Source organism: Miscanthus floridulus, chromosome 13, assembly GCF_019320115.1.
Source record: "Miscanthus floridulus cultivar M001 chromosome 13, ASM1932011v1, whole genome shotgun sequence".
Taxonomy (NCBI): domain Eukaryota; kingdom Viridiplantae; phylum Streptophyta; class Magnoliopsida; order Poales; family Poaceae; genus Miscanthus; species Miscanthus floridulus.
This window is the reverse complement of record NC_089592.1, coordinates 64162465-64188938: the sequence shown is the minus strand read 5'-3', so window position 1 is coordinate 64188938 and position 26474 is coordinate 64162465. Positions and strand designations below refer to the sequence as shown.

Here is a 26474-nt window from a genome sequence, read left to right as displayed (position 1 = left end):
CAGAGGAGGCGACGGAGGCAGATGGAAGAGGGTGCAGTGAAATAGAGGCAGGGAGGGAGATGGCCGGTGATTTCTAGCCGTCGGTGAGGAATCCGGTGAAACCGAGGGCACCGACGTGCTCCTCGCGATGAGCCACACCTAAAGGTGCCTAGGGTTTAACCCCTACCGAGCTCTAACTAGGGCGGCAATGTGCATGGCGGACGACGACGAGGGCCCGACGGCGCTCCAGCGAAATCTGACCATGGCGGGCGCGGCTAAGCTCGGTACGAGCTTCTAGGGTTTGCGGGAAAGATGAGGGAAGGAAGAGAAGGGAGTGAGAGAGCTCCGGTGATAGCCGGCCACAGGAAGCTCGAAGTCCGGCGAGCCCCGGTCATGGCGGGCGGCGGCGGAAGTGGCCAATAGGCCCTCACCTAGGCTCGATCGACGCTGCGAGTGGGTGGAGATGGTGGCGCGAAGCAAGGCGGAGCTACTGGCGTGCTGGCTCAGGCAATGGCGCGGCTACGGTGGCGCACGAGCTCGGCGGAGCTCCTCGGCGTCACTGCAGCTCGGTTTCTCCGCAGTGAGTGCGAACGCGAGCAGGGCGAGGCGATGCGAGCGAGAGAGAGGACACGAGCGCGACGCGGTGGTCATGCTGCTCCTTCCCCCCCCTCCATTGTCGTCCTGTCGCAGCCGCCTGAAGAAGAATGCGAGCACCTCGCGGAGACAGGAGGCGAGCTCGGGGACCCTCTCTAGCTCCCAGTGCTTGAGCACCTCGATGTACCTCGCCTGCCTCCGTGCGTACAGGAAGACGTCAGCGAGCAGCGTGAGGAAGAACGCCCGTCGACGAGTAGCGCGAGGAAGAACGCCCCAACAGCGGCAGCGACGGCAGCCTGAAGGTGTCCAGCGGTGGGGCTGCCACGCCTTCCATGGCAAAGCTCCAGCCCACGACGTGGCCGCGCGGGCGAGCAGCGAGGACACCGCGGCGGCGCAGGCGAGCGGCGAGCAGGACGCGGGGCTTGCGCGGGCGAGCAGCGAGCCATGGCGTGAGCAGCAGGAGCAGCAGCCGTGGCACGAGTAGCCGCAGCAGCCATGGCTAGCGCTGCCTATGCTGGCCGCCGTGGTGGCAACGACGTGTGGCGGGGAGGTTGGGGAAAGGCCTGACAGGCAGGCCCGCGAAGAGAGGGAGGGGGATGACATGTGGTCCCAACCTGGCAGTGAGAGGGAAAGGCCTGACAGGCGGGGTCGTGGAGGGTTTACTGTGCGGAAACCGTGGTCGAATGGGTGCGAGGGCCAATTTTAAACGGTTTTGAGAGTTAAGGGACTGCGTGTGTCTGGTTTTCGAGTTAGAGGGCTAGAAACAAACTACAGCTATAGTTGGACAGCCAAAAATGGACTTTTTCCTATTTTTTAGGTGGTGTTTGCAAGTGTTTCAGTTACCGGGACTTGGTGGTCGTGCGCGAACAGGGAGGAGAGGCCGGTGCAGTGACGTCACCCACGACTGCGACTGGACCGTGCGTGGGCCGTGCGAGATGAGCGTCAGCTGCGCTGCACGTTCTGGCGCCAGTAACTCCCAATAGAAAATGGAACTTGAGCAAGCTAGAGAAGGCAACTAGTCAAGGGACCCTCGGCTCGAACTCTGTCACTCTGGTCAATTCCTTCGCGCGGAGCGCTTCTGTCCGCCCAGTGGGCCGTACGATCGGCCCGCTCCAACGAGATGAACGTACTGGGCCGAATCACCTGTTCCGACTCGGATCCCCTCGATTCGCATCCTGATGAGTTCCTGACACCGGCACGCCGCGGAGAAGCCGCCTCGTCCCGTACATACGACGATTTCCTATTTTATCCCTCACAAAAAGAAAAGATCCACGATTTTCTCGAGGAAATCTTTCGTCGAGGTGAAGGGGTTAACAACAATTTAGGTCTCGTCATGGCCGGTGAGGGTGCGGCCCAGTTTGGTCCCCTCCGTCAATGCTCGTGGAAGTCGGGCGCGCTCGTCCTGGAGCGGGGGCCGGTGATGACGCTCGGTGTGGAGGAGGGGCCGGTGATGAAGGAGGGGTCCTCCACCAAGAGGAAGGCTGAAGTTGCGGCGTTGCCCACCGAGGATCGGCCGTTCGAGGGGTTGCTCACCAAAAGGAAGGCTGAAGAACCCGCGGCCGGCTGCTTCAAGGGCCAGAAGCGTGTTGCAGCCTGTTCGTTTCGGCTGAATTGGCTTATAAGCCAAGACTGAAGTACTGCTGGCTGGTTTGATGTGAGAGAAAAACACTGTTTAAGCCGTGGATTATAAGCCAGATACAAACGAACAAGCCGAAACGACGAGGCTGTTGATGTGGTGGCCGCCGCCGCCGCCGGTGGTGAGGACGAAGCGGCTAAGACAGCCGCGGGTAAGGCGCGGTAAATGCTAACATATGTCAGCAGCTAAGTAGGCCACGTATCCATCTGCTGTTTGTGGTCATTATAATGCACTCTGTATGCCGACGTGACTTCGTATATTTGTGGGTGGACTCAAATCTGTGCTGCTCCTGTTCTATCTGCAATATATATGCCTGGTCTGCCCTGAATCTGGGTTGGAGTCATTTATTAACATGAGTTCGTGCAATATGTTGCCTTATAATATTAGTTTGCCCATGTGTTAGCTAGGCTAGTTAATTTCCTACTTTATAACCGTACTGCACTTTATCGGTGTTGATTAGAGACATTTATTTTTGTTGGATTTATGTTGACTAGACGCATTTTGGTGTTGGGTTGAGTTGATTTACTTCTCGTTATTGTATTCTTGCGAATGCTTGGATAATCATGCTTGTAATGGTATGTGAAACATTGTTGTCTGATCTTATGTTGTCGGCTTGTTAGTTCATTCTTGCCTGTCCCACCTTTTGGATATTGGATATTGTAGTTTACTGTTGGAGGTGTGAACCTTTTCTTTCCTTTTCTTTTGTTTTATACAAGCACTGTTGCTTTATTATTCGTGGAACGTGGAATGGGGCTGCAAAGTAGCCAGAAACCTGGAATGATAGTTGCATAGCAGATGAAAGTTCCCAGCTGGATTTAACACGGTTCATCCTGTTCCAACTTTGTCATGTTTTAACCTGGCCTAGACAGTCTTAACTGACTAGACTGTATGCCATCCTGACTGACTGTTTTAACCTGGAAGGAGACAAAGTGCATTTTGCTGTGTTCTAAGATCGGCAGGCCAGTTAGGACATCTTCACACACCCTCAAGAGGGAGGAAGAAAAAAAAATAGAGGGTTAGAGGTGATCTTTTTTTTTTTTTGGGGGGGGGGGGGGGGGGGGGGGGGGGGGGGGGGGGGAGGGAGGATGAAATGAAAAGATAATAGGGTGTATCCAGTGCAGAGAGCTCCCGCTCTGTGCGGGGTCTGGGGAAATGTGTCAGTGGCAAGACTTACCCTTGTCTGTGCAATGCGAGGAGACCGCGACTCGAACCCGGGACCTACAGGTGGTAAGACTCTACCACTTGCACCAGACACGCTCTTTAAATAAAAAGATAATAGATCGGTTTTATTTGGTTGATTGAATCTACTCAATCGGTTAGCAAATGTGCCCGTGTATTACAACAAAACATACAACTTCTCCTAAATGATTTGCGTTTCGGAGATTTATTAACGACCACCATCTGTTTTCATACACCTTGGAATCGAATACTATCGGCAAAGGAGTCTTTAGGTATTCTACAATACATGTGTTTTAAGATATCTCAACAGTTGATCTCAAATATTAGTTTCCCTTAATTCAATGTTGAATATATGGGCATGATGAAATGTGCAATCTAGGTCTGTACTTGAGCGAAAAAGTGAACAACTATTTCAACTTACAGCTAGGAAGGTATTTTCTCTTCATGTGAATATTTTATCTCGAAAGTTGTAAAAAGAGTTGTCTGTTGTTCCTTCATGTAAATATGCTTAATCCCTTGCTCTGCTGAAGTGCTGAGGGATATCTAAATTGTTTTGCTGTTTGCAATATGATTGCATCACCTAGAAGCTTGGTTTTCCTACCCAATTTGAAGGCATCTATTTCCACTCTTAAGGCTTGTGTGTGGTTGAATAGTTTGATAAATCACTGCCAACTATGTTGTCAGCAGTACCAAGATTCATAACATTATTGGGTCATGTGATGTCAATTTCCCAATTAGGCTTGAGGGTCTTCCATACTCACATGGTGCTTTCTCAAGTGTAAATTGCAATCTGTGGCTTCTTAACTACAGCTCTATCACCTTCCATATCTTATTTCTTGATTTTCATGCATGTGTTCTGAAACTGATGTTTTGGTTGAACCTCTCAGCAGTCTGAACCTCTCTCCGTTGCCTTGATCTATTGAATGAAGCAACCAAAGATTGTCCTGCTGATTTTGTTTTAAGCAAGATCGGGTCCTGACTGGATCAAATGTTAGCTGCAATTTCCCATGCATTGTCTGTCCTGATTTTATAGTATATCCAAGCAAAACTCTTTCTAGGTGAGAGATTAGGCATACACTGCCTTTGGTAATATTTATCCTGTCCTCTATCATCTAAGTACAGATTTAATGAGCATGCATTCTGTTGTATTATTCTGCCTACTGTTGGTTGTGGTTCCTATTTATTATTTTATTTATGGTTGTTTCTCCATGGGATGTGTGATCACATTTTCAAAAAAAAAAAACTATGCTATTTTTTTAATGTAAAAAACTATGCTTGTGATCTCTTGGTGTTTGCTGATAGCTCATTGTGGAAGTGAGCATAAATGCAGACTCCGAACCGGAAGCTGACTGGCAGCTCCAACTTTTCAAGTTTAAATATTGGGACCTAGGAGGAGCTTATGCTACCCATCAATTTCATGAGCTCTGATGTGATGGTATACATGCTTTTGTCTTGAACGGCTCTAAGTATGGGAATTGCTGGCGCATGGACGTCTGATGGGATAGAATTCCGTCGGATAGTACCGAACGGCCCCGCAGAACGGCCATCAGAAGCGCGCCGCAATCCCGCCCTATCGTTGCAGTCCTTCCCCATCTGCCTTGTCCCGCCCTACATGTATACCTTGTCCGCCTCGCCCTGCCCTGCGCACGCCGCTGCTTCCCTCTGACCCCTCCCCTCTTCTCTCCCCGAGCGGGCAGGACCTGAGAGCTAGGATGAGGACGAGCACGTCCAGTCCGCAGGACCCCAGATGCGTCGCGCGCCCCATCCACCAGCCCTCAGCTTGTTGTGCCCCTTCCCTCGGCGCCCGGGCTGTGCTCCATAACTCTCTGAACATACCTTTGAAACACGAATCACTTGCAACATAAAACACTTGAATGCAGCATACGTTTGAAGCAGATGAAACATTTGAAACATAAACTTGCAACATGTGTGTGAAACATATGCAACATCCGGATAACACATTTGCAATTTGCAACACGAAAACACTTATTGCAACATAAGACCGAAACAACTGAAACATTACGAATATACTCTTGCAACATATATGTGAAACATATGCAACAATCTAGATAAAAAACGCTTACAACATACGTCTGAAACAGATGAAATATTTTGAACAAACGCGTACAACATGCCTCTGAAACACTTGCAACATGCCTATGAAAAACTTTGCAACATATGCAACATCCATATGAAATACTTGCAACATACCTCTGGAATATCTAAAACACTTAACATACGCTTACACATCGAAGGAAGGAAGGGAGCACGAGGTGCAGCTGGAGAAACCCGCTCCGGGTCAGGCCACTCCGGATCTCGTGATGTCGCGAGCTGAGGTCGAGAGTCGCGGCGGCGCCGACGTCGATAGCGGCCACGACCTCCTGTGGGGAATGGTGGCGTCGGCATCGGCAACACCTCGATGCGGCAAGGGACGGGGCACAGCGCGACGAGGCGGAGTGGGAACGACAGCAGACATGGCGTGGCCCGACGTGGGATGGGGGCGCTGCCGCGAGACGGCTTGGGGCAGGTGGACGGCGTGGTGAGCCGACCGAAGTGAGTTGGGAATTTCTATAGGTTGTCGTAGTGTAGATGAAATAGACAGAGGAGAGAGCGTAGATGGGCTTATTGTGCTGGTCGCTGTGCTGGAGGGTGGAGCAGAGCGTCCGACTTTTTAAGATTTCGGACTTCTGTAACATTACCGATCTAAGTATTTGTCATGGACAGTGTGTAGCGCGTACTCATAAAGCAAGTTTTGGTCCTGACTTTTCAAGAACCTTTCGTTTCCTGAACGGTTTTTTACGAGGAAAAGGCAAAGTAGAGGATTTATACTCCTTGTCTCCTTGACATGTCGAGGTACTATTTTTTTCTTCTAAAACCAGTATGTAAATGGCTACCCAACCTATTCTACCCAACCTGCGCGCGTAGGGGAAGAACTGAGGAGTAAAAGCATCGACTCAATACTTTCAACGCACTTTATTCTTTATACTGCAAAAGATCTGGTACAGGCAGAACTGATGAGGTGTAAATAGCATACAAATCTCACGTGGCTATGAAACATTTTAATTCTTTACATTGCTTATGGAGCTATAGAACATCCGCTACACGAACATCTCAGCCCATGGTGTAGGATGGTGATGGCAGGTTTATGACAGTGCTCTTCACCTTGGTCATCATGTTAATGCTGTTTGTTATCCCCTGGGACCCAATGCCACTGTCTTTCAGTCCCTAAAATAAATAAATAAAAAACTAAGGATTAGAAACACCTCAATGAAATAAATTTCTCAGAGCGATTTGATAGTCAGTTGACCACAGAAAATTGCTGACATGATTTACAATAACAATTACCTGAAAGGGGAAATGGTCAGGCCCACGAGCCGGTGCAGAGTTGATCTGCACAGTTCCAGTTTCCATTGCATCACTGATCAGGATTGCCTTGTTGATGTCTCTTGTGAAAATGCATCCCTGAAATGTGTGTTGCACAAACAGTGAGTTGAAGAAACTGGGTATAATGGCACCCGTTGCTGTAAACTGGCAGGGAGGGAGAGGGAAAAACCTGTAGGCCAAAATTACTGGCGTTGCAATGGTGGATACCCTCCTCAACTGAGTTAATCCTGATCACAGGCAAGACGGGCCCAAAAGGCTCCTCCCATGCGATCCTCATGTCAGGGCGGACATGATCCAGCAGCAACGGCCAGATAAGGTTGCCTTCTCTCCTGTACTCCTGGCAGAAGGTTGCTCCTTTCTCCTTTGCATCCATCACCAGACCCTCGATGAAGTTGGCCGAGGATTCTGTTACAACCGGGGTGATATCAGAGTCGTCCTCAGGTGGGCCAACTTTCAGTTTTGCCAACTTGGCGTTCACCTTCTGTACCACGGCATCAGCGATTGATTCCATGATCAGCACTACTTTGACAGCAGTGCACCTCTGGCCACTGCATTGATCACAACACATTTGAGTACAAGCTCAAGTATTAGAGATGGGATAGTACGTTATTCAAAATAGTAATACTGTTCTTGAAAAAAAAACAGTAGTGCATTTTTACTCGTAAGTCATAACTTAAGATGGAAGCATGGAAGCCAAGGATAAGCATGTGACAACACTATTGTGTAAATGACACCAACTTGGATACCACATGTCATGTTCTGTTAGCTAAAAGTTTTTATTGATTCCAATTTTTGCTTTCACTTTTCTAAGTTTTCAATAAATCCAACTGCGATATAAAATTCTATTTCCAGATAAATCAATAGCATTATTGAGTACTGCACCTGTAAGAGAAACCACCCTTTACTATATTTCCTGCAACCAAGTCTAGATCTGCATCGTCTAGCACAATGCAAGCATCTTTGCCCCCAAGCTCCATCTGAAGAGGGACCATTCCAGCCTTCTTTGAAATGGATATACCAGTATCGCCACCAGTAAAACTAAGAAGCAAAGGAACGAATAAGGTTCTGTCTCACTAAAACTGAAGAAATCAATTGTTGGCAAGTGTTGTTGATGCTTACCTTATGCAGTTGACTCCAGGATGCATTGTAAGAAAATCTCCTATTTCAGAACCCTTCCCAGTCACACAACTGATCAAACCTTTCGGGAAACCAGCCAGGTGAAAGCAGTGTACCATATGAAGTGCAGCCACAGCACCCTGTTTGAACAATAATACTTCACATAAGCATTTTCACTTTGAAAGGCATTAAATTCATACTCAGGAAGGGAGTTAGATTAACCCAAAAACTCATATACCTGAGTTGGAGGCTTGAGTACAAGAGCATTGCCCGCAATTAGTGCTGGGCCAATCTTAGAAACCGCTAAGTTGACAGGATAGTTGAATGGAGGGATTGCCAAAACTACTCCAAGGGGTATCTGCATCAACAGGATGATACATTAGATATGCAAGGAAACAATATTAATGGGTCAATAATTTTGGGGAACCCAATAGTGTTCAGGGGAGCATCAATGTCAACTTAGCACCATAAAAACTATCTGAAATACAAATTTCTACAGGCTACAGCATGCATGAATATTGGTTGGTAAACAACTGAACATCATTGAACCTATGTTTGGCAGCAACATTGTATGGTTTCCATAACTGAATGTTTGGTGTATGAGTTCATAACTGAATGTATGGTGTTTGGAGTTTCATTCTAACAAACATAACGGAATGTTTCCCTGACATCTGCAAGTACCACTGCTCAACAGGACTAACCAAATTTCAAAACACCTACGACGTAAAGTGGTCATAAGGGTCAACATTGTTGGTTTAGAAAGTAAAGGTCAAAAGGTTCATTTATAAAGCAACAACCTGAATGATTGCTATAGTACACTGAGGGGAAAAACAGCTCAACTACTTGGGTTGAATGAATAACACAGTGAAGTGACTGCATTAGTACTACTGTACTAGACTATGATTTTATTTACTTCTGCAAGGCTTGCGGAAATTACAACAATACGATGCTATTGAATGATTAAATACAAGATAAGGTTTTACAAATTAGCAGCAACCAACCATTTTTCAGAAGTTACCAGAATCCCAGCTCGAGGCATAACACTAATCGTCGCTGGTTCAATGCTAGGCTTTCTTTTAGTTATGGTTGCACTTGACCAATTCCAGCCAATTTGGCATAGGAACAGTCAGGTCAGGCAGATTCATTCCCTTGTTGAGTTTGGCCGAGACACAAAATCATTGACACAGGAAAAATAGGATGGACAACGGAGCAATAGTTTACACTAGGATAGAATCATAGAAAATACACAACCTGAGCAGTCACAGCATGGCAATGACATCAGAAAAGAAAAGGCAAAACAAAGCAAAAGAAAACAGCAAGACATGCCAACAGCATACATGGAATATTCCATACTCCTCTGCATGTCAATAAGCTGAGGGAAAGGAGCTGCCTATTTTATGGCCTATCCTTTAGAGATGAATTTAAACTTAATTGCAAATCCCCCAACTTTTATCATTCCATTCTCCATCACTCAGGATGAACTGGTCCATCAATTAATTTCGTAAACGTTCAACTAGCTTATTTCTATCAATGTTTCTCAATAAGTTAAGATACACAAACAATGTCTTAGTGTGATCAGTGGAGCATATACAGCAAACAAGAGTACTGAAATGTAGCTATACCTTGGAGCTCAGACAGTACTTGTTCCGCTCATTACCAGGGAAGCTATCAGAAACGAGCAGCTTGCCCTCCCCCAGTATCCGCACACCCTCCTCAGCTGTGTACGACACCAAATCCCCAGACCGTACAACCTATGAAAACACAACAAGACATTTTGTGTGTTAAGCCCAATTGAAGAATCAAAGCAAAACAGTAACAGGAATTTCTTCATCTGTTAGTGACCTCAGAAACAGCATCCTTGGCCGGCTTGGCTATCTCCTTGACAAGGCACTCGGCGATGGGTGCCTTGTGCTCCTTCAGGATCGCGGCCGCCTTGTGGAGGAGCTCCGCACGCTTCCACAGCGGCGTCCGGGCCCACGCCTTTTGCGCGACCTTGGCCTCGTCCATCACCTTGTTCACCTCCTCCTGGGTGCATGCTGGACACATAGGGGGTGCGGATCATCAGAAATGAAGCCATCCCCTTTTGCAGTTCACATACAAACACTGAACCTATCAGCACTAGCAAAAGCCTATGGACTCCGATCAATTCGAGAAATGGTTAATTGGAGAAACATTCTTGGAATAGACTGTCAAGTGGTTCAATTGGGGGGGGGGGGGGGGGGGGGGGGGGGGGGCGGGGGGACAATGAAATTAAGCATCGAAATGGGACTATTTGGGGGCAGTATAATAGTTAAGAGACACTATCGGGGACGGTCAGCAGAATTAAGGAAAGTGATAGCGCAGGTAGCCATTAATGGCTGGCGCTTCTCGTCCAAGTTTTAACTTCGTGATCATCGACAGAATTCGACGGTAGCACGGGTGCGTCCCCATCAACCGTCTTTCCCCCAAACAAGGGGACAGCACGAGCACTAGCTCCCCGAGGTTCTTGGAGCCCGGTAAAAACAGGGAGGACGCAGAGGCGAGAGCCAGCACCTTGCACCCTGTACTGCGTCTTGCGGGTGGTGGGGTTGACGATGGCGACGGACTTGCCGGAGGCGGAGCTGCGCCACTCGCCGTCGGAGTAGTACCTGTACACCTCGCCGTCCAGGATCTCCGCGAACACCCCCGTCCCCGCCAGCGCCATGGCCACCGCCGCGCCTGCCTGCCTGCCTACCAACAACACCGGCGGAGCGCGCGCGCTCGGACGTGTGGTGCAAGCCGATCGAGGGACGGTACAGGTAGCAGTACAGCCGCTACGGCTGCTGTGGTAGCTAGTGGCGGTGAGGGGCTCCGGAGGGAGGGAGGGAGTGGTTGGGGGCGTGAATCGTGATGGGTGCGCGAGTGGCGGAGCGGAGAGCGGGGGCGGGGGCGGGGTTAAATAGGAGAGCGGCGCGTGGCGGGGGGCAACGGACCCACCGAGGCGGGGAGAAGGGAGGGAGGTGGAAGACGACGGAAAGGGACGAGGTTTTCGTCTGCGTCCTGCGGTTTTCTTCACGCTTCTCTGTTTCTTTTGCGAGGCGAGGCGAGAGCGGTGTGGGAATGGGACTGTGGGAGCTGGGAAGTAGGCTGGCGCGGACCACGGCGCTGTGTGGCTGGCGTTCCCAGCAGCGCTAGAGGTGACGCGGCACACTTGAACGATTCCTTCGATTTGCAGCCTATCACGCTACCGCTACCACCTGCCAGCGAAGGTGTCCCGGTTTTACTTCAAAGAGTATATATACAGTGACATGTGCTTGCTGCTCCAGTATGTTCGGAGATGAGTATGGCGGCGTGCTCGTGCTCGTCCTCCTCCTCCGGAACCAGAAGGCATAAGCTGTTTGTCACCTTGTGTGGCCGTGGGGCCTAGGCCGTGTGTCATGCACCGTAACTTATAGCTTATATAAACAGCTATGCCATTTTTTTCCAGTTGTAGGACACTAAGCGAACCTACACTGTTTTGGTTCGAGCAGAGTCCTGAGCTCACGTCTTTACAATCACGCCAAGAGGTGGTTTTCACCACCATCTTTTTTCCCTTTGGATGTTACTTGTGTTGTCATCATTTGTCTATGGCACTGTTCGCTTGTCTTATGAGCCGTACTATTTTAACGAACACACAGTGTTCTTCTCTCACGATAAATCAGCGAAGTACTATTTTAACGAACACACAGTGTTCTCCTCTCACGATAAATCAGCGAACAGTACCTTCAGCCATAGCTTTTCAGCAAAGCGAACATGGCCTGTATATGTTTAGATAGAGACTTTCAGATTTTTGGAATGGCACAGGCAATCCTTTGTAAATTGTAATGCTTGAGAAAAATTATACGCAACTGTGAATAACACTATCTTTCAGATCATAGTATCACACTCATGTCTTGGTCTCGTACTACCGAGCTCAGCTCAAAGAACTTCCAAACACCATGGCCACCCATCGATGGTCTTGCAGCATGTGAGAGCGACTTGTTGAGGCTGTAAGTGTGCTCCAACTAAGAAAAGGTCAAGGATGTAATTTGGGAGTGTGCATTGGAACGAATTATGGAATTGGTGGCTTCGGCACGTGTTATATGATGGAAAAGAGAATAAAATAACGAGGAAAGTAGGAGCCGATGGTCTTGCAGCATGTGAGAGCGACTTGTTGAGGCTGTAAGTGTGCTCCAACTAAGAAAAGGTTAAGGATGTAATTTGGGAGTGTGCATTGGAACGAATTATGGAATTGGTGGCTTCGGCACGTGTTATATGATGGAAAAGAGAATAAAATAACGAGGAAAGTAGGAGCTCGAGCCAGTTCGTCTGTATTATGTGTACCATATATTTTAGCTAGGCCATTAAACCTTGGTATATTTGTTCAATTGACACGTCCAAATAAATCGATGCTAAACTTGTGGGTTTAGGTGCTTTGCTACTACCCTCAAAGACAATAGATGTGACAAGTACGTAATATTGCATCTAAATTGTACTTTAGACCTGAGCATATTTCAAGGGTAGCTGTAAATGATCGAGAATTATTGGAGATACAACCAAATATTTGGAGATGCAAATATACTCAACTTATTGAGTACGTACTCCCTCCGTTCTTTTTATTTATCGTTCTCGCTTCCCGAAAAGTCAAATATACTTAACGTTGACCAAATATATATAAAAAAATATATTAATATTTATGGTACATATTTAGTATCATTAGATATATCATTAAATCTTTTTTTTAATATAAACTTATTTAGAGATTCAAATGTTAATAATATTTTTTATAAACCTAGTCACATTTCCTACAGCAACAAATAGAAAGGGACAGAGAGAATATAGGCTAGATACCCGAAGAAAAAGAGTATGGGCTAGATATGCAACTGTATAAGGCCCTGTTTGGTTACCCCTCCTAAAAGTTTTAGGAGCTAAAATCTGGATAGAATTTACCTAAAGAACCAAACACCTCCTTCTACAAGCTCCTAAAAACTTTAGAAGAGGTCAACAACTTTATGAGCTCCACCCCCTTCTAAAAGCTCCTAAAGTCCATCCTGGACCCCCACTACCCCTCCTTTATTGCCCCGCCCCCCCCCCCTCTCCCACCCTCCCTCCCACCCGAGCCTCCACAGCCGCGAGAGCGGAGCCGGGGCGCCATCGCCGGAGGCGCGGGGCTAGACCGCCACCGTGTGCGAGTGGGTCGCCGGGAGCTGCCTGGGCGCGGTCGCTCAAGCTCGTGGGCGGAGGGAAGCCGGGCCGCGGTCGCGCGGAGCTCGTGAGCACGACCTTCCCCAGATGTGGGTGTCGTCGGGAGCTCCCTTGGCCGCTGGGGCACAGGGCGAGCACGTGGCCGCCGGGCGCAGCTGCGTACGCCGCCGAGCACAAGCTGCCACGCGCCCGGGGCCTGTGAGCTACGGACGATCGCGGGCGCGGCTGCGAGGGCCACGCTCGGCCACCAGCGTCACGAGCGCGGCTACCGGCGTCGTGTGAGCGGGAGATGCCGCCTTCGAGGGCACGGGCACGGGATTCCATCGCTGCGTCGGGACTGGGCTCGAGGTTGGGCCTGGGGGCGCAACTGCCGGGACAGGGACGCGGCCGCCCGGGGGCTTAGGCGTTGGTCGTCGGGCTTCCCTTTTCTTTTTCCCATGGCGTAGGAAGAAGATGGCAATTAGAGAAATAATGGACAAAGGCTAAGGGGGCCGGCCCCCGCCGCCACCCGTGCTCCGCCACCCGTTCTCCCCGACGGGCAGGGGGAAGGCCGCGACCAAGACGAGGCGGCGGCGTGTGGTGGAGCTGCTCATGCTCTCGTCTGTCGAGATGGCCACCTCCGCGGAGACGGCGAGGAGGAGGAGAGCGAGGGCCACGACGGAGCAGAGGAGCAGGGGTAAAGAGGAGGGCTGCATGGTCTTTTTGCTAGTGTATTTATTGCTTTTAGTCAGTTTTAAGAGGTAGAACTAAACACTCTTTTAGCAGGTTTTAATAGCCTCCTAAAAGCTCCTAAAACTTTTAGCTCCTAAAAATTTTAGGAGCTTAGAACCAAATAGGGCCTAACTCATCATCAGCCCTAAACAATGAAGTAATGGATGAGACATATTTAACATGATATACGGTCAACTGCGTCCACGGTGTTGAATAAGCAAAGTATTATCTAATGCTATCAGTATTCCCACCGTGGATCGAGTTTTTTTTTAATGCTATCAGTATTCCACACCATTACAGGAGTGTGTTTGGATATCTCTGAATGAAAGATGCCGATCAATAGATGAATAGTGTTTTTATTCGTGGTAACTTCACAGCAACCATAAAAAAGGAATATTCCATGAAGTTGCTAGATGAGCATGCTCCTAAACATCTACCAGGTAAGCTCATCCATATTTTCTAATATTTATGATTAGTAAATAAACTAAGAATCATTAGTATGGTATAAACTATTACTTAGTAATTATGATGACAATGTTAGTTTTGATAAGTGCTAAGATATTGATTAGTGCATGGTTTGTGTGTAGTAGTAATTAACATATTTTATTTTTAATTGTAATTATCATGCCAATAGCGTACAATTAGTTATCATTATTATTTCTAAATGAAAGATACAATTCATCAACTATTGCCCTCCCATATATTCTTATGTCTCAACCATCCAATCAAACATGATGTAGTATGAGAAGCCTCCATGATCGCTGTATCTCATCTAAACAGTACAGCACAAGGAGCAACAAGGTACACCGCGCCACAAGTTTGAGAAGCCTTCACTGGTCCTGTATCTGTATCCGTGCACAACACAACGCTCCCAAGGCGTAGTCCCAGCAAGGCAACGTGTGCCCAGCCGAGCAGTCAGCAGCATGGTGCATGGACCACGGTCCACGGAGTCACGGAGACAGAGACACGGTCACACGGACCACCGCGCCACCCGCGCACTCGCGGGCCGCCGCCACCTGCCCCCGCGCCGGCTTCCTGGTTTCCGCGGCATCCACGTACCTGCGCGCGGCCCGGTCTCACGCCTGACCACCAGATCCCCCGCCCCCTGCCGCACGCCGCAACAAGCCCACCTCGTCATGATGCGCCGTGCGCGCGGCCCGGGACAGCGAACCACCCACCCCACCGACACCACCGGTCACGGGACCGTGACTGCCAAGTACTCCTATTGCCGCTGCTCCACCTGGGCGCCCATGGGTACAGGGAAAACATGCGATCCGCCAGGGTGCCCTCGGTTTGTTAGCCAGGGGAAACGAGGAGCGAATCAGGCAGCTAGTTTGCCTGGTGCTGGTCTGGACTCTGGTGGATTGGTGGCCGGAGTGATCGGACGCTTCATCATCGTCCGAACTGCCGAATTTTTGGGTGCAACGGTCGGCTGGTGCCGTGGCTTTTGGCACGTACAGTACACTTCACCCACCGGCCAGAGGGAAGTGTGATCCGCCACGGGTTGACTGACAGACAGGTCGGGCACTTGTTGGACGTGCAGGTGCAGCCACGGGAATGGAACGGAATGCCACTGTTTTTTGTCCTGCAGGCAGCTCTGCCATCCTGTTCCAGTGTTCCTGTGTGTTTGACTTGTTGGCAGGTTCCGTTCGGTGAGTCTCGGACCCGGCGGCACACAGGAAGTGGAGGCGCAGATCGCAAAGTGGCCAGCGAGGCTGAATGGCTGCGATCTATACGACCACTGATCCCATGTCCGGCAGAGCCAGTCTCAAACTGCAGCACTCTCGCTCCATGCTCCTCACTGCCATCTCGAATTCGTGCTGGGTCACGCGGCGTGCGTGTCCTTGCCTGCCCGATTGCTGTGCTAAACCTGCGGCAGAGACAACCAGTGTGCCGCCTCTGGCCATGGTATTTGCACGATTCCCTCCGTGCACACCAATAACCTAGTGCTGTACTGTATGTCCTGCACTTGCCCAATCTAGCTGCAGCACTTTTTACATGTAGTACTACTGATTAAACTTTAGATGAGCATTATTACAACCATGACACAAACTGGTTTGCTCACACTACCATAGTTAAACCATCGTCCCTCGCCCCCGCTCCGTACCACCAACCCAGGCCAGCCCAATCCAATTCGGCCTGCGATGGTGGTGATTTGCCTTCTGGCCCAATAGCCGAAAATTTAGCCCGTTAGTGCCGCGTTCTCACTCGAAGAAATCCTCACCGCACATCCATCACCCTACGGCCCAGCCTCGCATTCGTGACGTCGCGGGGACACGCGGCTTCTCCCCGTTCGCCAGCTACACGTGGAGCTAGAGGGGCTCGGGCCGCTCCAGTCTTGCGCGGAAGCAGCGGCCGCCCAAGTCCCCGAACTCGCCGAGAGCCTCCTCCCCTCAGCTCACGTCGCACGCGCACCGACGCGCACACGAGACCGACCAGCTGCCTCCGCCCCGCCCACTCCCTCCCGCGCGCGCGCCGTGCGGTCACCGCCCGAGGCCACGGCACCGCCGGCCCCCGCCCCGGCCGCCAAGAGGAAAGGCAAGGCCGACGCCTCCTCCTCCTCTCCACCGAGGTCCCGCCGCGCGCTCGCCGTCGCGATGGCCGCGTCGCTGCTCGTGCTCGCCGTGGCGTTCCTGGTTGGCGCTGGCTCCGGCGGCATCGATGGGGGCGCAGCTGCTCCCGTGGAGGTGGAGGGCTCCGAGGTGCGCATCCAGGATTAGGACCTTAATTAAGAACTGCCGTGGAAGTTATGGGTTTGGATGTGATTGTGATCTGGATCTGCGGGGGCATTTGCAGGTGACATACGGGAGTGTGATCAAGCTGATGCACGAGAAGACGAAGCACCGTCTGCACTCGCATGACGTGCCCTACGGCTCAGGCAGCGGTCAGCAGTCTGTCACCGGGTTTTCTGAAGGCGATGACTCGAATAGCTACTGGGTTCGTGTCCTTATCATGATCTAACCCTTACCGGTTCATAAAATAAATGTGTCCTGTTTACTGCTTATTATGCGTTTAGATTTCAGATGGTAGCATTGAAATGAGTTTATCGATCAGTGCATTCATGTTCAGAGCGCAATAGATCAGTTTGTTTGAATTTTTTGTGCAAACAGTCCTCTTGTTTTCAAGAGCGAGCTAATGTATATTGCGATTAGCAAGAACATAGGATCTCTTTGAAAATATATAATGGCAGATTGGCAGTACTGGTAGTTCTTTGATTAAACAAGTAAACATGGACAGAAAAAATCTTATTGCGAATCTGAAACTTTTTTTTTATTTTCTGAATAGCTAAATTAATGGCTATTTGGTACAGCAATTATAGTTTGGTTCATATATAATTTCAATTCAAATAGTCATCTGCTAACAAATGAGCAGAGTTTCAATGCTTCTCTGGATCTAGGTCTGAGTTGATAGGTTCTTATTGAATGCAGATCATAAGGCCTACTCCAGATTCATCGTCTAAGCAAGGTGATGCCATCGAAACTGGTGGCATCATCAAGTTGCAACACATGAGGACACGGAGGTGGTTGCACAGTCACTTGTATGCTTCACCGTTATCTGGTAACCTTGAGGTTAGTTTGATATCAATCTCCCCAGTTGTAACATTCATTAACAGTTCAAATTCTGTACATCCTTTGAACAGTTGAACTTAGATTGAAAGATAAACTTTTACTCTCTCTCTGTTCCAAATTATATGTCGTTTTGGCTTTTGTAGATAGATAGTTTTTACTATGTATTTAGACATAGCATATATTTAGGTGCATAGCAAAATCTATGTACCTAGAGATAAAAAAAAAACAGAAAAGAAAAGCCAAAATGAACTATAATTTTCGGTGGAGGGAGTAATTCTCTTGAAATTGCCATAGACCTTTTAACGTCTCTGAGTACATGACACAATTTGTGTCAATCAATTCAAATTAGGAACAAGCAGGAAAGCTGTAAGTATTATTAGATGGTATGCTTATATCCTTCACTATCCAGGTTCACACATGTAACAACTTGGTCTGTCATCTACTTTTCTGGATAAACAAGGATAGGATAGTGCACGAATATAATAGAATAGTCTCATACCACCTCTTGTATTCCAGTTAAAATGAAGCTGTTAAATTTTTTAGTGTGATATAGTGATGTCATTTTCAAGAAGGAAATTCAAGGCATGCGCATTCCAATTTACATCTCTATAGAACGATGAACAGGCAAGATGTATTTTGGTCTAGAAAAAAAGACAAATGATCTGCACTGCATATTCCTGCACTGCCAATCTACTCCATTGTCTTCTCTGAAAGCATCCATGTATATTATGGCTTTATGGCTTGATCTCAGACATTTGAACAATTTGACTGTTCACTTCCAACTTTATATTACTTTTCACTAATGCTGTTGTGATGAAATGTAATCAGTCTTTTAAAAATTATATAGCATGCCAGGCACACAATTTACCAATGGAACAGCATGGCATCTGATTTCCCTTGCTTCTATCCTTAGAATAACTTTCTAGAATACCGAGAATACAGTAAATCAACAATACCTAGAAGGCTAGAATCACTTCCTGTTGATTGAGAAGAAAAGCCATAAATGTTGGTCTGTTATCCCTGTTCATCGGTTCGCTGAACCCGGCGACCGACCCATACCCAATCCATGCAAGACTGGATCCACTATCTAATACACGGGTTGGGTTAGGTTTCTGTCAAAACTGGCTTTATGATAGAGTAGCTCTAACGTATCACGGGTTGAACCCAAGTAACCCATGGAACCCGTCCTATTCGTGATGATGTTATAGATGGTCATGGTGGCGGGGACGATGTCGAGTGCCTCGACGTTGGCCACACTGGTGCTGCACCCAAGTCAGCCGAGCTTCACCTGCACCATGACCGTGCCCTGCTACTCGCCGCTGCCGCCGGGAGGGCCGTTCGGCACCAGCACGTCGTCGTTGTCGAATGGCGCGATTGAGTCCCTAAAGGCCTGAACATCCGCCGCGCGTCCGCCTTGGCTGGTTCCTGTCCCACGGTAGCGTCCTTCTCTGCTGCGGGCAGCCTTAGTGTGTCCATCGTCGCCTCTGTTCTTGCGGCTGAAGACGTATGAGGCCAAGCCTAGCGTGGTTGATCCGCGCGGTCCGGCCGACGACGCCCGCGCCCACAGAGGAGAATGGGACGCTGCTGCGCAGGGGGGTAGGTGTGGACGAGCTGCTTGAGGCAGTGCAACAAGGCTGGAGAAGAGGAGGCAGGTGAAGGCCAGCACGTGGTAGGAGACGATGTTGGACTTGGCGCGGTCCCCCATGGCGCAGGGGTTGCCTGTGCGTTCAGCGCCATCAGCGAACCCAGGCTTGTCAGAGGACCGCCACACTAGGCCCAGGATGGCGGCGAGAGTGAAGAGCGAGTTCATGTTCACGACGCCGGCCAGCACGGTGATATGGATGCTAGTGCACCCCACCCCTTCTGTCACAGGTTGTGATGTCGTCGTCCTCCGTGCAGAATTGTTGAAACTGCTGAACCAACCCAACCCAGGGGTTCATCGAACCTGCTTTGAAACCACAGGAAACCAACCCAACCTGGCCCATATACTGCACACACAGGTTTGTTTGCAAATTAGCCATAACCCCGTAAACCCAGACCATGTATGGGGCTTGACCATCTTGTGTACCACATAATATTGCTGTCATACTGAAGTGTGATCAACTATCTTTATTTTCAGCTTGCTTACAGTGAATTGAGTTACCATCTTTCTGATGTTATGAGTAGCTATATAGACCAATGCTTTGCATTTTAGGAAAACATGTTCCATGTCTTGTTATGTCCTCATATTAAGAATGTGCTCTGAAGCTTGGATGTCAACATTGTAGGTTAGCTGTTTCGGTGGGGATGAATTGTCAGATACTGGTGACTATTGGAGGTATGATTAATTTTCATATGCAATGTGAATGCATGTTGTTTTTTGTTGCTTAGCTCATGTTTGTCCTCTGGGCATTCTCCAGGCTAGAAATTGAAGGAAGTGGAAAAGTATGGAAAAGGGATCAAAAGGTACGACTTAGACATGTCGACACTGGAGGCTATCTGCATAGTCACAGCAAGAAGTACAATCGCCTTGGTGGTGGGCAGCAAGAGGTGAGGTATTTATTTGTTTGCAAAATTTTCTTCTTGCAAGAAACAAAAAAATCGACAGTGAATTGGCAATCATAAGGTCATTCTACTACTGATGTAAATTATTTCTATACCATTATTTCATTGCCTATGTTATCCATGAATTCCATAATTAAATATTTCTATATGATTTCATTTTACTTGCTGCCATGTATGCAAATTAATACCATTGGGATATGTTTTGGTGCAGGTCTGTGGTGTCCGAGAGAAGCGGGCTGAGAACATTTGGTTGGCAGCAGAGGGTGTTTATCTCCCAGTTAACGGAAGCAAGTGAAAAAATAGTTACCAGTTTGTCTTGAGACCGTCCTGCTTTCACTCATCTCCCAGTATAGGATCAGATATTTTACCCGCTTTCATTCGTTCTTGTTTTTCTTGAGAAAAATGAATATGGGACCTGATCCCTAGTTATATGTTGAAGTTGGAATGTTGGATATCGATGATGTCGACAAAATCAGGAGCATACATGCTTGTAATTGATATTTATAATCCATATATGACCGTGTAGAGACCCAGAGATGCAAGTGACGCTTTGTTCACAACTAGAGATGCCGATCATCTTCCATATGTGACAGAAAGACCGTCCTGGCAAATCTTGAGTTTTTTCCGCACCCTGCTTCATTGTGATATTGAAATTTGAACCGTCCTGATTGGCGGTCTATGGCCCCAAATAAACGAGTTTGCCTTGTATCTTCTGAGCTGCAAATTTCGTGTAGCCTAAATTTTGCATTTCAGTCACTGGTGCTCAGAGGTGGTGCTGTCCAAGCCAGCGCCAATACCCCCAGACTCACGCTTTTGTACCAGAATGATTCTGCTCAGCACCAAACGCTACTACTTGTTAGGGTTACAAAACAAGCGCAGGCTTGAGTACCAGAATGACTCTGCTCAGAACCAAACCCTACAGCTTGTTACGGTAACAAAGCAAGCCCACTTCGCAAGCGGGCACAATCAGGCACTGAGCAGGGGAAGTGAGAAAGGTTCTGTTACATGCCTATATCCAATCAGGCACTATCGGAGCAGGGGGAGTGAGAGGGGTTCTGTTACATGCCTATATCTCTTTGGAGAGCAGGGGAAGTGAGAGGTTCTGTTACATGCCTATATCTCTTTGGAGGGATCAGATAAAATTGGAACAAAACAGAAAAAGTTACTGCAGCATTATCAGTACCATGAACACACGACAGTGGAACAACACCTTCATCTTATAAATGATTCATTGTATAAATGATACTTTCACGTACTCAAGATCCTGCCTGTAAGAATCAAATATCAAACCACACAAACAGTAGGTAACAGAAAGTTCAAACCTATAGCTAACTCAAACATGCCCATAAACAAGTTTTTAATGTGGGACATGTATTAAAATCAAAGCAGCAGTGCATTCTCTCATCATAGCACTGTTCTTGTTTTAACAACTGCATACCCATGGGACAATATCCACGTTCTTTTACAAGCAAAACAAGGTTAAGACACATTTAGTACTCCTGGACAAAATTTCAGTCAGGCAACAGAGCAAATATCAAACAAGAGTAGTGCAGGATAGATGCAAATTTTGATAACTTCTCGACCCAGAGTTTGAGCGGGGGAGAATGAACACTCTATGTTCATCATTTGTTCACAGTCACAAACTCATACTCAAAGGAAAAATTACAGGGGGGCAAAAAGGTTATTGCTAAAAAACAACACACACTGCTCTTCATTTAATAAGTTTACCTTGATTTGCGTGGCAAACCTTTAAATGACTAGTATAATGCAGCAAGTTCAAAGATAAAGACACATCAACAGAGGAAAGGCTTGTATTATGTGCAGCAAGTTCAAGAGAAGGCTTTGCAATGCAATGGTCCCTCCCTTGTGAATCAGATATGTGAAACCAAAGTGGGGCAAAACTCAGCACATGGCAACATTATTTGGATCCATAGGACTAACAGCTAGTTGACTAATTTTAGTCCTTAAGGATCCAAACAGACAGACTAATTGAGTAATTGTCAGTCCACTAGTCCACAAATATAAGCTAATAGGATTAGTTGTTAGTCCTAGACCATCCAAACAGACCCTAAGTAGCATCAAGCAAAAGAATTGGAATTCAGAAAAAACATGTTTTGCAGCCAAACTATTGTACAGCAATATGAAAATTTACCACTTACTGAATGACTGAAGAATGGAATAGAAATAGTTAACACATGTCGACAATCAACATGACATATCGACGTCCTTAAAGTTACCAGATTGCACAAAAAGTGACAAAGCTAAAAAAGAAAGACAAGATAGAAATCACCCATTTTAACAGGAATGATGCCCAAACAAGCAGTTACTCAATAGTCCACCAGACAAGGTTATTCAAGATAACAAAATCAATAGTTAATACACATGCTTTCAATCACTAGTATCAAAACAAATAAGTTACCACACTGATAAATATTGAAGACGAGCAAGCTAACCCACTGATAAATACAAGATGAAGTTGGAACTTTCAGTGGCTTGATACAGAAGCATTTGCTACTTGATTTCAATCAAATGTTGATGTTAATTATTAGGTAAACCTAGCAAGATGAACACACAACACAAAGAAACATGCATTCTAGTGACTAATGGGAAGAATAGCCAGGAGAGAAGGCATATCATAACAAGCACAGGAAATCATCAGATCAGCCATATATTCACTGATGATAGGTTTTGTTCTCCATTTTTCTCATTCAGAATCTTGTTATTTAATAACTACCATTACTCATTCAATGGGCGGAGTAGCAGGTTTGATCTCCACTTCCCCAGGAATAAGCCCAAACAACACACCATCATACAACTTGACAGACTCCTTTAAGTACAACTGCTTGAGCTTCATGAAGCACTGCAGGGTCAGCAGCGAATCAGAACCAGCCTGGTGGCCGATCCCAACACGCTCGATCTTGAGCAGCTCCCCAAGTTTGCTCAGCCCACCATACAGGCCACCACCACAGAATTTCATGAGATGCTTGATGTCGTACAGCACGGGAAAGAAGGTCTTGGTGAGCTTGAGGAACTCATCCAAGGTGTTGGGCATTTCCCGTCCGGTGAGCAGCCTGAGGAGGTAGCCGAAGTCGTGGCCACTGTGGAAGGTGACCCACTGGACATCGTCGTTCAGCACGATCCCGGACGACATCATCAGCTCGGCGAAGCGGGTGGAATCGACCCCCTCGGCCGCAAAGCGGTCGAAGTCGATGCCGCTGCGGCGGAGCAGGTCGATGGAGTCGTTGCTGGAAGGGTCGGTGTGCGGGTCGAAGCCCCGGAAGTTGAATTGCCAGATGCAGCCCCGCCCCCCCGTGCCGCACGGCGGGAGCGCGCCTGCCCCGTTGGAGAGGGTGAGGCCAAGCTGGATGAGCTTGAGCACGTTGACGTTGCCCTCGAGGGCGGCGTAGTTGCGGTCGCAGGTGAACCGGTACTCAGCGCTCGGCTTGACCACGAACCCCGGGAACTCCGTGTCCATGGCGACGTACGGGTACGCGTCGACGACGGCGCGGATCACCGTGACCTCCTCCTCCAGGTTCCCCGCCCAGACTTCGCGGATCTCCACGGCTTCGGGGCCCTCGGCGGCGGGCGGAAGGGCAGCCATCGGAGCAGCCGGCGCATCCAAGAACTCAGGGACGCTTCGGGCGGAGGAGCGGCGGGCCGGCAGGGCGGTTCCGACAGCAGCTAGGGCTTCCGATGTCGGCGGGCGGGGGCGGTCGGCTAGGGTCAGTGGAGGCAGTAAGAGGAGGAGGAGGGGGAGGGGGAGGAGGCGGAGGCGGGCGCGGACGCGGAGGAGAGCGTTGGGCCCCAGTCTCAGCGGCGGCGAGAGCCCATGGGTGCTGAGGGGCGGGTGCCGAAGTGCGAGGGGGAAGATCTAGCGGGTCGGAATCCTGGGGAAGAAGGCGAGAGAGGAAAGCGGAGGCGGCGTGCTGGGGGGCCGGCTGTCAACGGGCCGAGCTCGAGCCACCCTGGTGTCCAGGCTCGAGCCCAACACGAACCCGAGCCAAGCTTCAAGGTCGGCTCGATCAGGTCAGGTCAGGATGTCGGGTCATGGTTCCATCGTTCCACTTCCATGCATTAGCATTGCTTATGTTTTTTTGCCCCCTGTAATAAACTATAATAATCAAAATAAACCAGACAAAAATAATAAACCATCCCAACTTATAATGGTTCCACATTGAGCTCTAACGTGTTAGCGTGTTAGGCTTACAAACCTTAGTCCCTGTTCGAGCTTAATTTATTTATAATTCGAGCCGAGCTCACATTAAAAAAAAGGTAGATCAGCGATCTTGTTAACTTGTTGGGCTCACAAGCATTAGTCTTGGCTTAAGCTTAGCCTGTATACAAGAGCCGCTCGCATGCCGAGGGCTTTTCTGGCAACCACACGGCTTACCACAAATTCCTCTACCCTAGTCACGCGTTGAGCATAGGTGTTGAGTTGCCGTGTTCACATTTCTAACGATAGGTTAGTCTTTGAAGTCCGGCTGTTGGTATGATTATTACAGTGAGTAACGTCTCAGCCAACTGTCTTTTATTGAAGTCATGTTGATCGCGTTTATGACTCTACCAATATATTTGTGTATGCCATATGTTGTTTCTAATTTGACGAAGTTGTTTAGTTTTGTAAATCTTCGTATAAGTGTTTTTGGTAATACAAGTTTTATTTTCGTAGGCAATATTATCGTTTGGTTTCCCAATTTCACTAATAACGTTAGCCACGGACGGAACTGATTAAGTAGGTTTTCCTTTGTTTAGGCCTTTTCCTCTTGCTTTCACGCACTCAATATGGTGGGAGCGTTTTCGGTTTCCTTTTACACACGAAGTTGGTGTGATACCATCTTCAGGTTTCCCAGTTTTACTCATCTTTTGATAACTATGGTCTGAAGGTTTTTAAGTTTCACTCATCATACTGACCATTGACTATGATGAAGTAAGTTTCCCTTTGTCTAATTTTTCCTAATGCTTTTCTCAATATGGACGAGCATTTTTCAGTTTGCTTTCACTCACCAAGTTGGTGTGAGAACTAAGAAAACAAGCCATATTGAGCTCTAACTTGTTAAAGTGTTAGTCTCACATGTCTTGATCCTAGCTAGATCTTAGTTTGTTTACAACTCAAGCCAATCTCATGTCTCCATATGTTGTTGTGATTATGGTTATTGACGTCTCAGTCATGTGTCTTTTATTGGAGTCATGTTGATACATTGTATGAACCTATCGATATATTATGTTTTGATGGAATTCTTTAGTTTTGTAAATATACTTTTTATATGTGTTTTTACTAAGGCAAGTAAAGTTTTTTTATATGTGATATCATCTCTCTGTTTCCAATTTTACTATTCACATTGATCAATGACTATGATGGAGTCAGTTTTCCTTTATCTATGTCTTTTTCCTATTACTTTTATTCAATGGAGTGAGTTGCAGTGCTTTTACCCACGGAGTTGGTGTGACAATTAAAAAATAAGCCATAACATGCTTTATCTTGTGCGCCTGTTTGGCTCACAAGCCTTGGTTCGTCTCTGTAAGTGCAATCAAGTTCTAAGTGGGTTTTGGTGATGTTGACCATATAATTAAAGAACTAATGGCTTTGACAAGTGTTTGACAACATATCTTTAATCGTGGATGCAAAGAAACAAAGAAGGAGACCCCCCTAACTCGAATGGATGGCTTGCAACGGCTCTAAGAGCTAGTTTAATTCATTTTATATTTTGAAATTGAGTCATAGGACAAGCCGTACTATCAAGGGGCTACTAATGGTGTGCTAGTTGGAACCAAGTGCTCAAAACTCTATCTATATCTCAAATAATTTCAGCCACAAAAAACCAGCTGAGCTGAATTCTTATCATACTGGCCTACGTGGAACCTCCGTGCTCTGGCGCAGAACCTCCGCGTCCTGACACGGAGGCTCCGGGATCTAATAGAGCCGATCGTTTTGTGGGTGACGTGGGTGGTATTTATACCATACCCCTTCGTCCCCAATGGTCATCTTCTCCATTCCTTCATTCTTGATGAACAGAAGCTCTCTCTCTCCCAAGCTTGGTGCTCTCAACTCCTTTGCTCAAATCTTTGTGATTCCTTGAAGGATTTGGCTCTAGAGAGTGTGAGAAAGCTCGAGAACCTTCTCCTCCATTCTTGTGCACTTGGTGAAGCCCTAACCGCTTGGTGTGTTCGTTACTCTTAGAGCTTGGCTCCTAGATGGCTAGCGGTCTCCCAGTAGCTCCCAATCCATTGTGGTTGAGCACTGGGATGTTTGCATTACCCTTTGTGACTTAGTGGAACCCTCCAATCCATTGCCTTGGTGATATGTTGGAGAAGAGGAGTGAGTTGAAAGAGACTCCATAGCCTTTGTGGCTAACCTCAACAACGTGGAGGTAGACAAACCTTTGTGGTGAGTTGAACCACGGAATAAATCCTCGTGTCCTCTATGATTGCTGTTGTTGTTGCTATTACTTGTGATTTGAATTGATTTGTAGGATTTGCATCCGATCTATGAATTCCTCATCTTCTAGGTGCAATTGACTATTTGGATAGCTAAACATACTCTCTAGGAAGGCTGGTATTACATCCGATCTATTTTTCATTCA

General features: G+C 47.8%; 3 protein-coding genes across 3 annotated transcripts; 1 reads left to right on the top strand and 2 right to left on the bottom strand.

The window, feature by feature from the left end:
- Nucleotides 1-6337: 6337 nt before the first annotated feature.
- LOC136500799 (NADP-dependent glyceraldehyde-3-phosphate dehydrogenase) lies at nucleotides 6338-10790 on the bottom strand. Its single transcript, XM_066496234.1, has 9 exons — nucleotides 10421-10790; nucleotides 9731-9924; nucleotides 9511-9639; nucleotides 8127-8246; nucleotides 7892-8028; nucleotides 7655-7810; nucleotides 6942-7320; nucleotides 6734-6850; nucleotides 6338-6613 (listed from the first exon to the last, which is right to left on the bottom strand). Exons 1-9 carry the CDS (start codon nucleotides 10569-10571, stop codon nucleotides 6500-6502), a joined length of 1497 nt encoding a protein of 498 aa, XP_066352331.1. The 5' UTR covers nucleotides 10572-10790; the 3' UTR covers nucleotides 6338-6499.
- Nucleotides 10791-16107: 5317 nt separating this feature from the next.
- LOC136500310 (stromal cell-derived factor 2-like protein) lies at nucleotides 16108-20522 on the top strand. The gene is made up of 6 exons (XM_066495653.1): nucleotides 16108-16482; nucleotides 16577-16717; nucleotides 17209-17349; nucleotides 19617-19666; nucleotides 19749-19878; nucleotides 20105-20522. The coding sequence occupies exons 1-6, from the start codon at nucleotides 16378-16380 to the stop codon at nucleotides 20186-20188; spliced, it is 651 nt and encodes a 216-aa protein (XP_066351750.1). The 5' UTR covers nucleotides 16108-16377; the 3' UTR covers nucleotides 20189-20522.
- A 2040-nt stretch (nucleotides 20523-22562) lies between these two features.
- On the bottom strand, nucleotides 22563-23798 carry LOC136500309 (probable CCR4-associated factor 1 homolog 6). Its single transcript, XM_066495652.1, has one exon. It carries the CDS (start codon nucleotides 23492-23494, stop codon nucleotides 22634-22636), a length of 861 nt encoding a protein of 286 aa, XP_066351749.1. The 5' UTR covers nucleotides 23495-23798; the 3' UTR covers nucleotides 22563-22633.
- Nucleotides 23799-26474: the final 2676 nt, after the last annotated feature.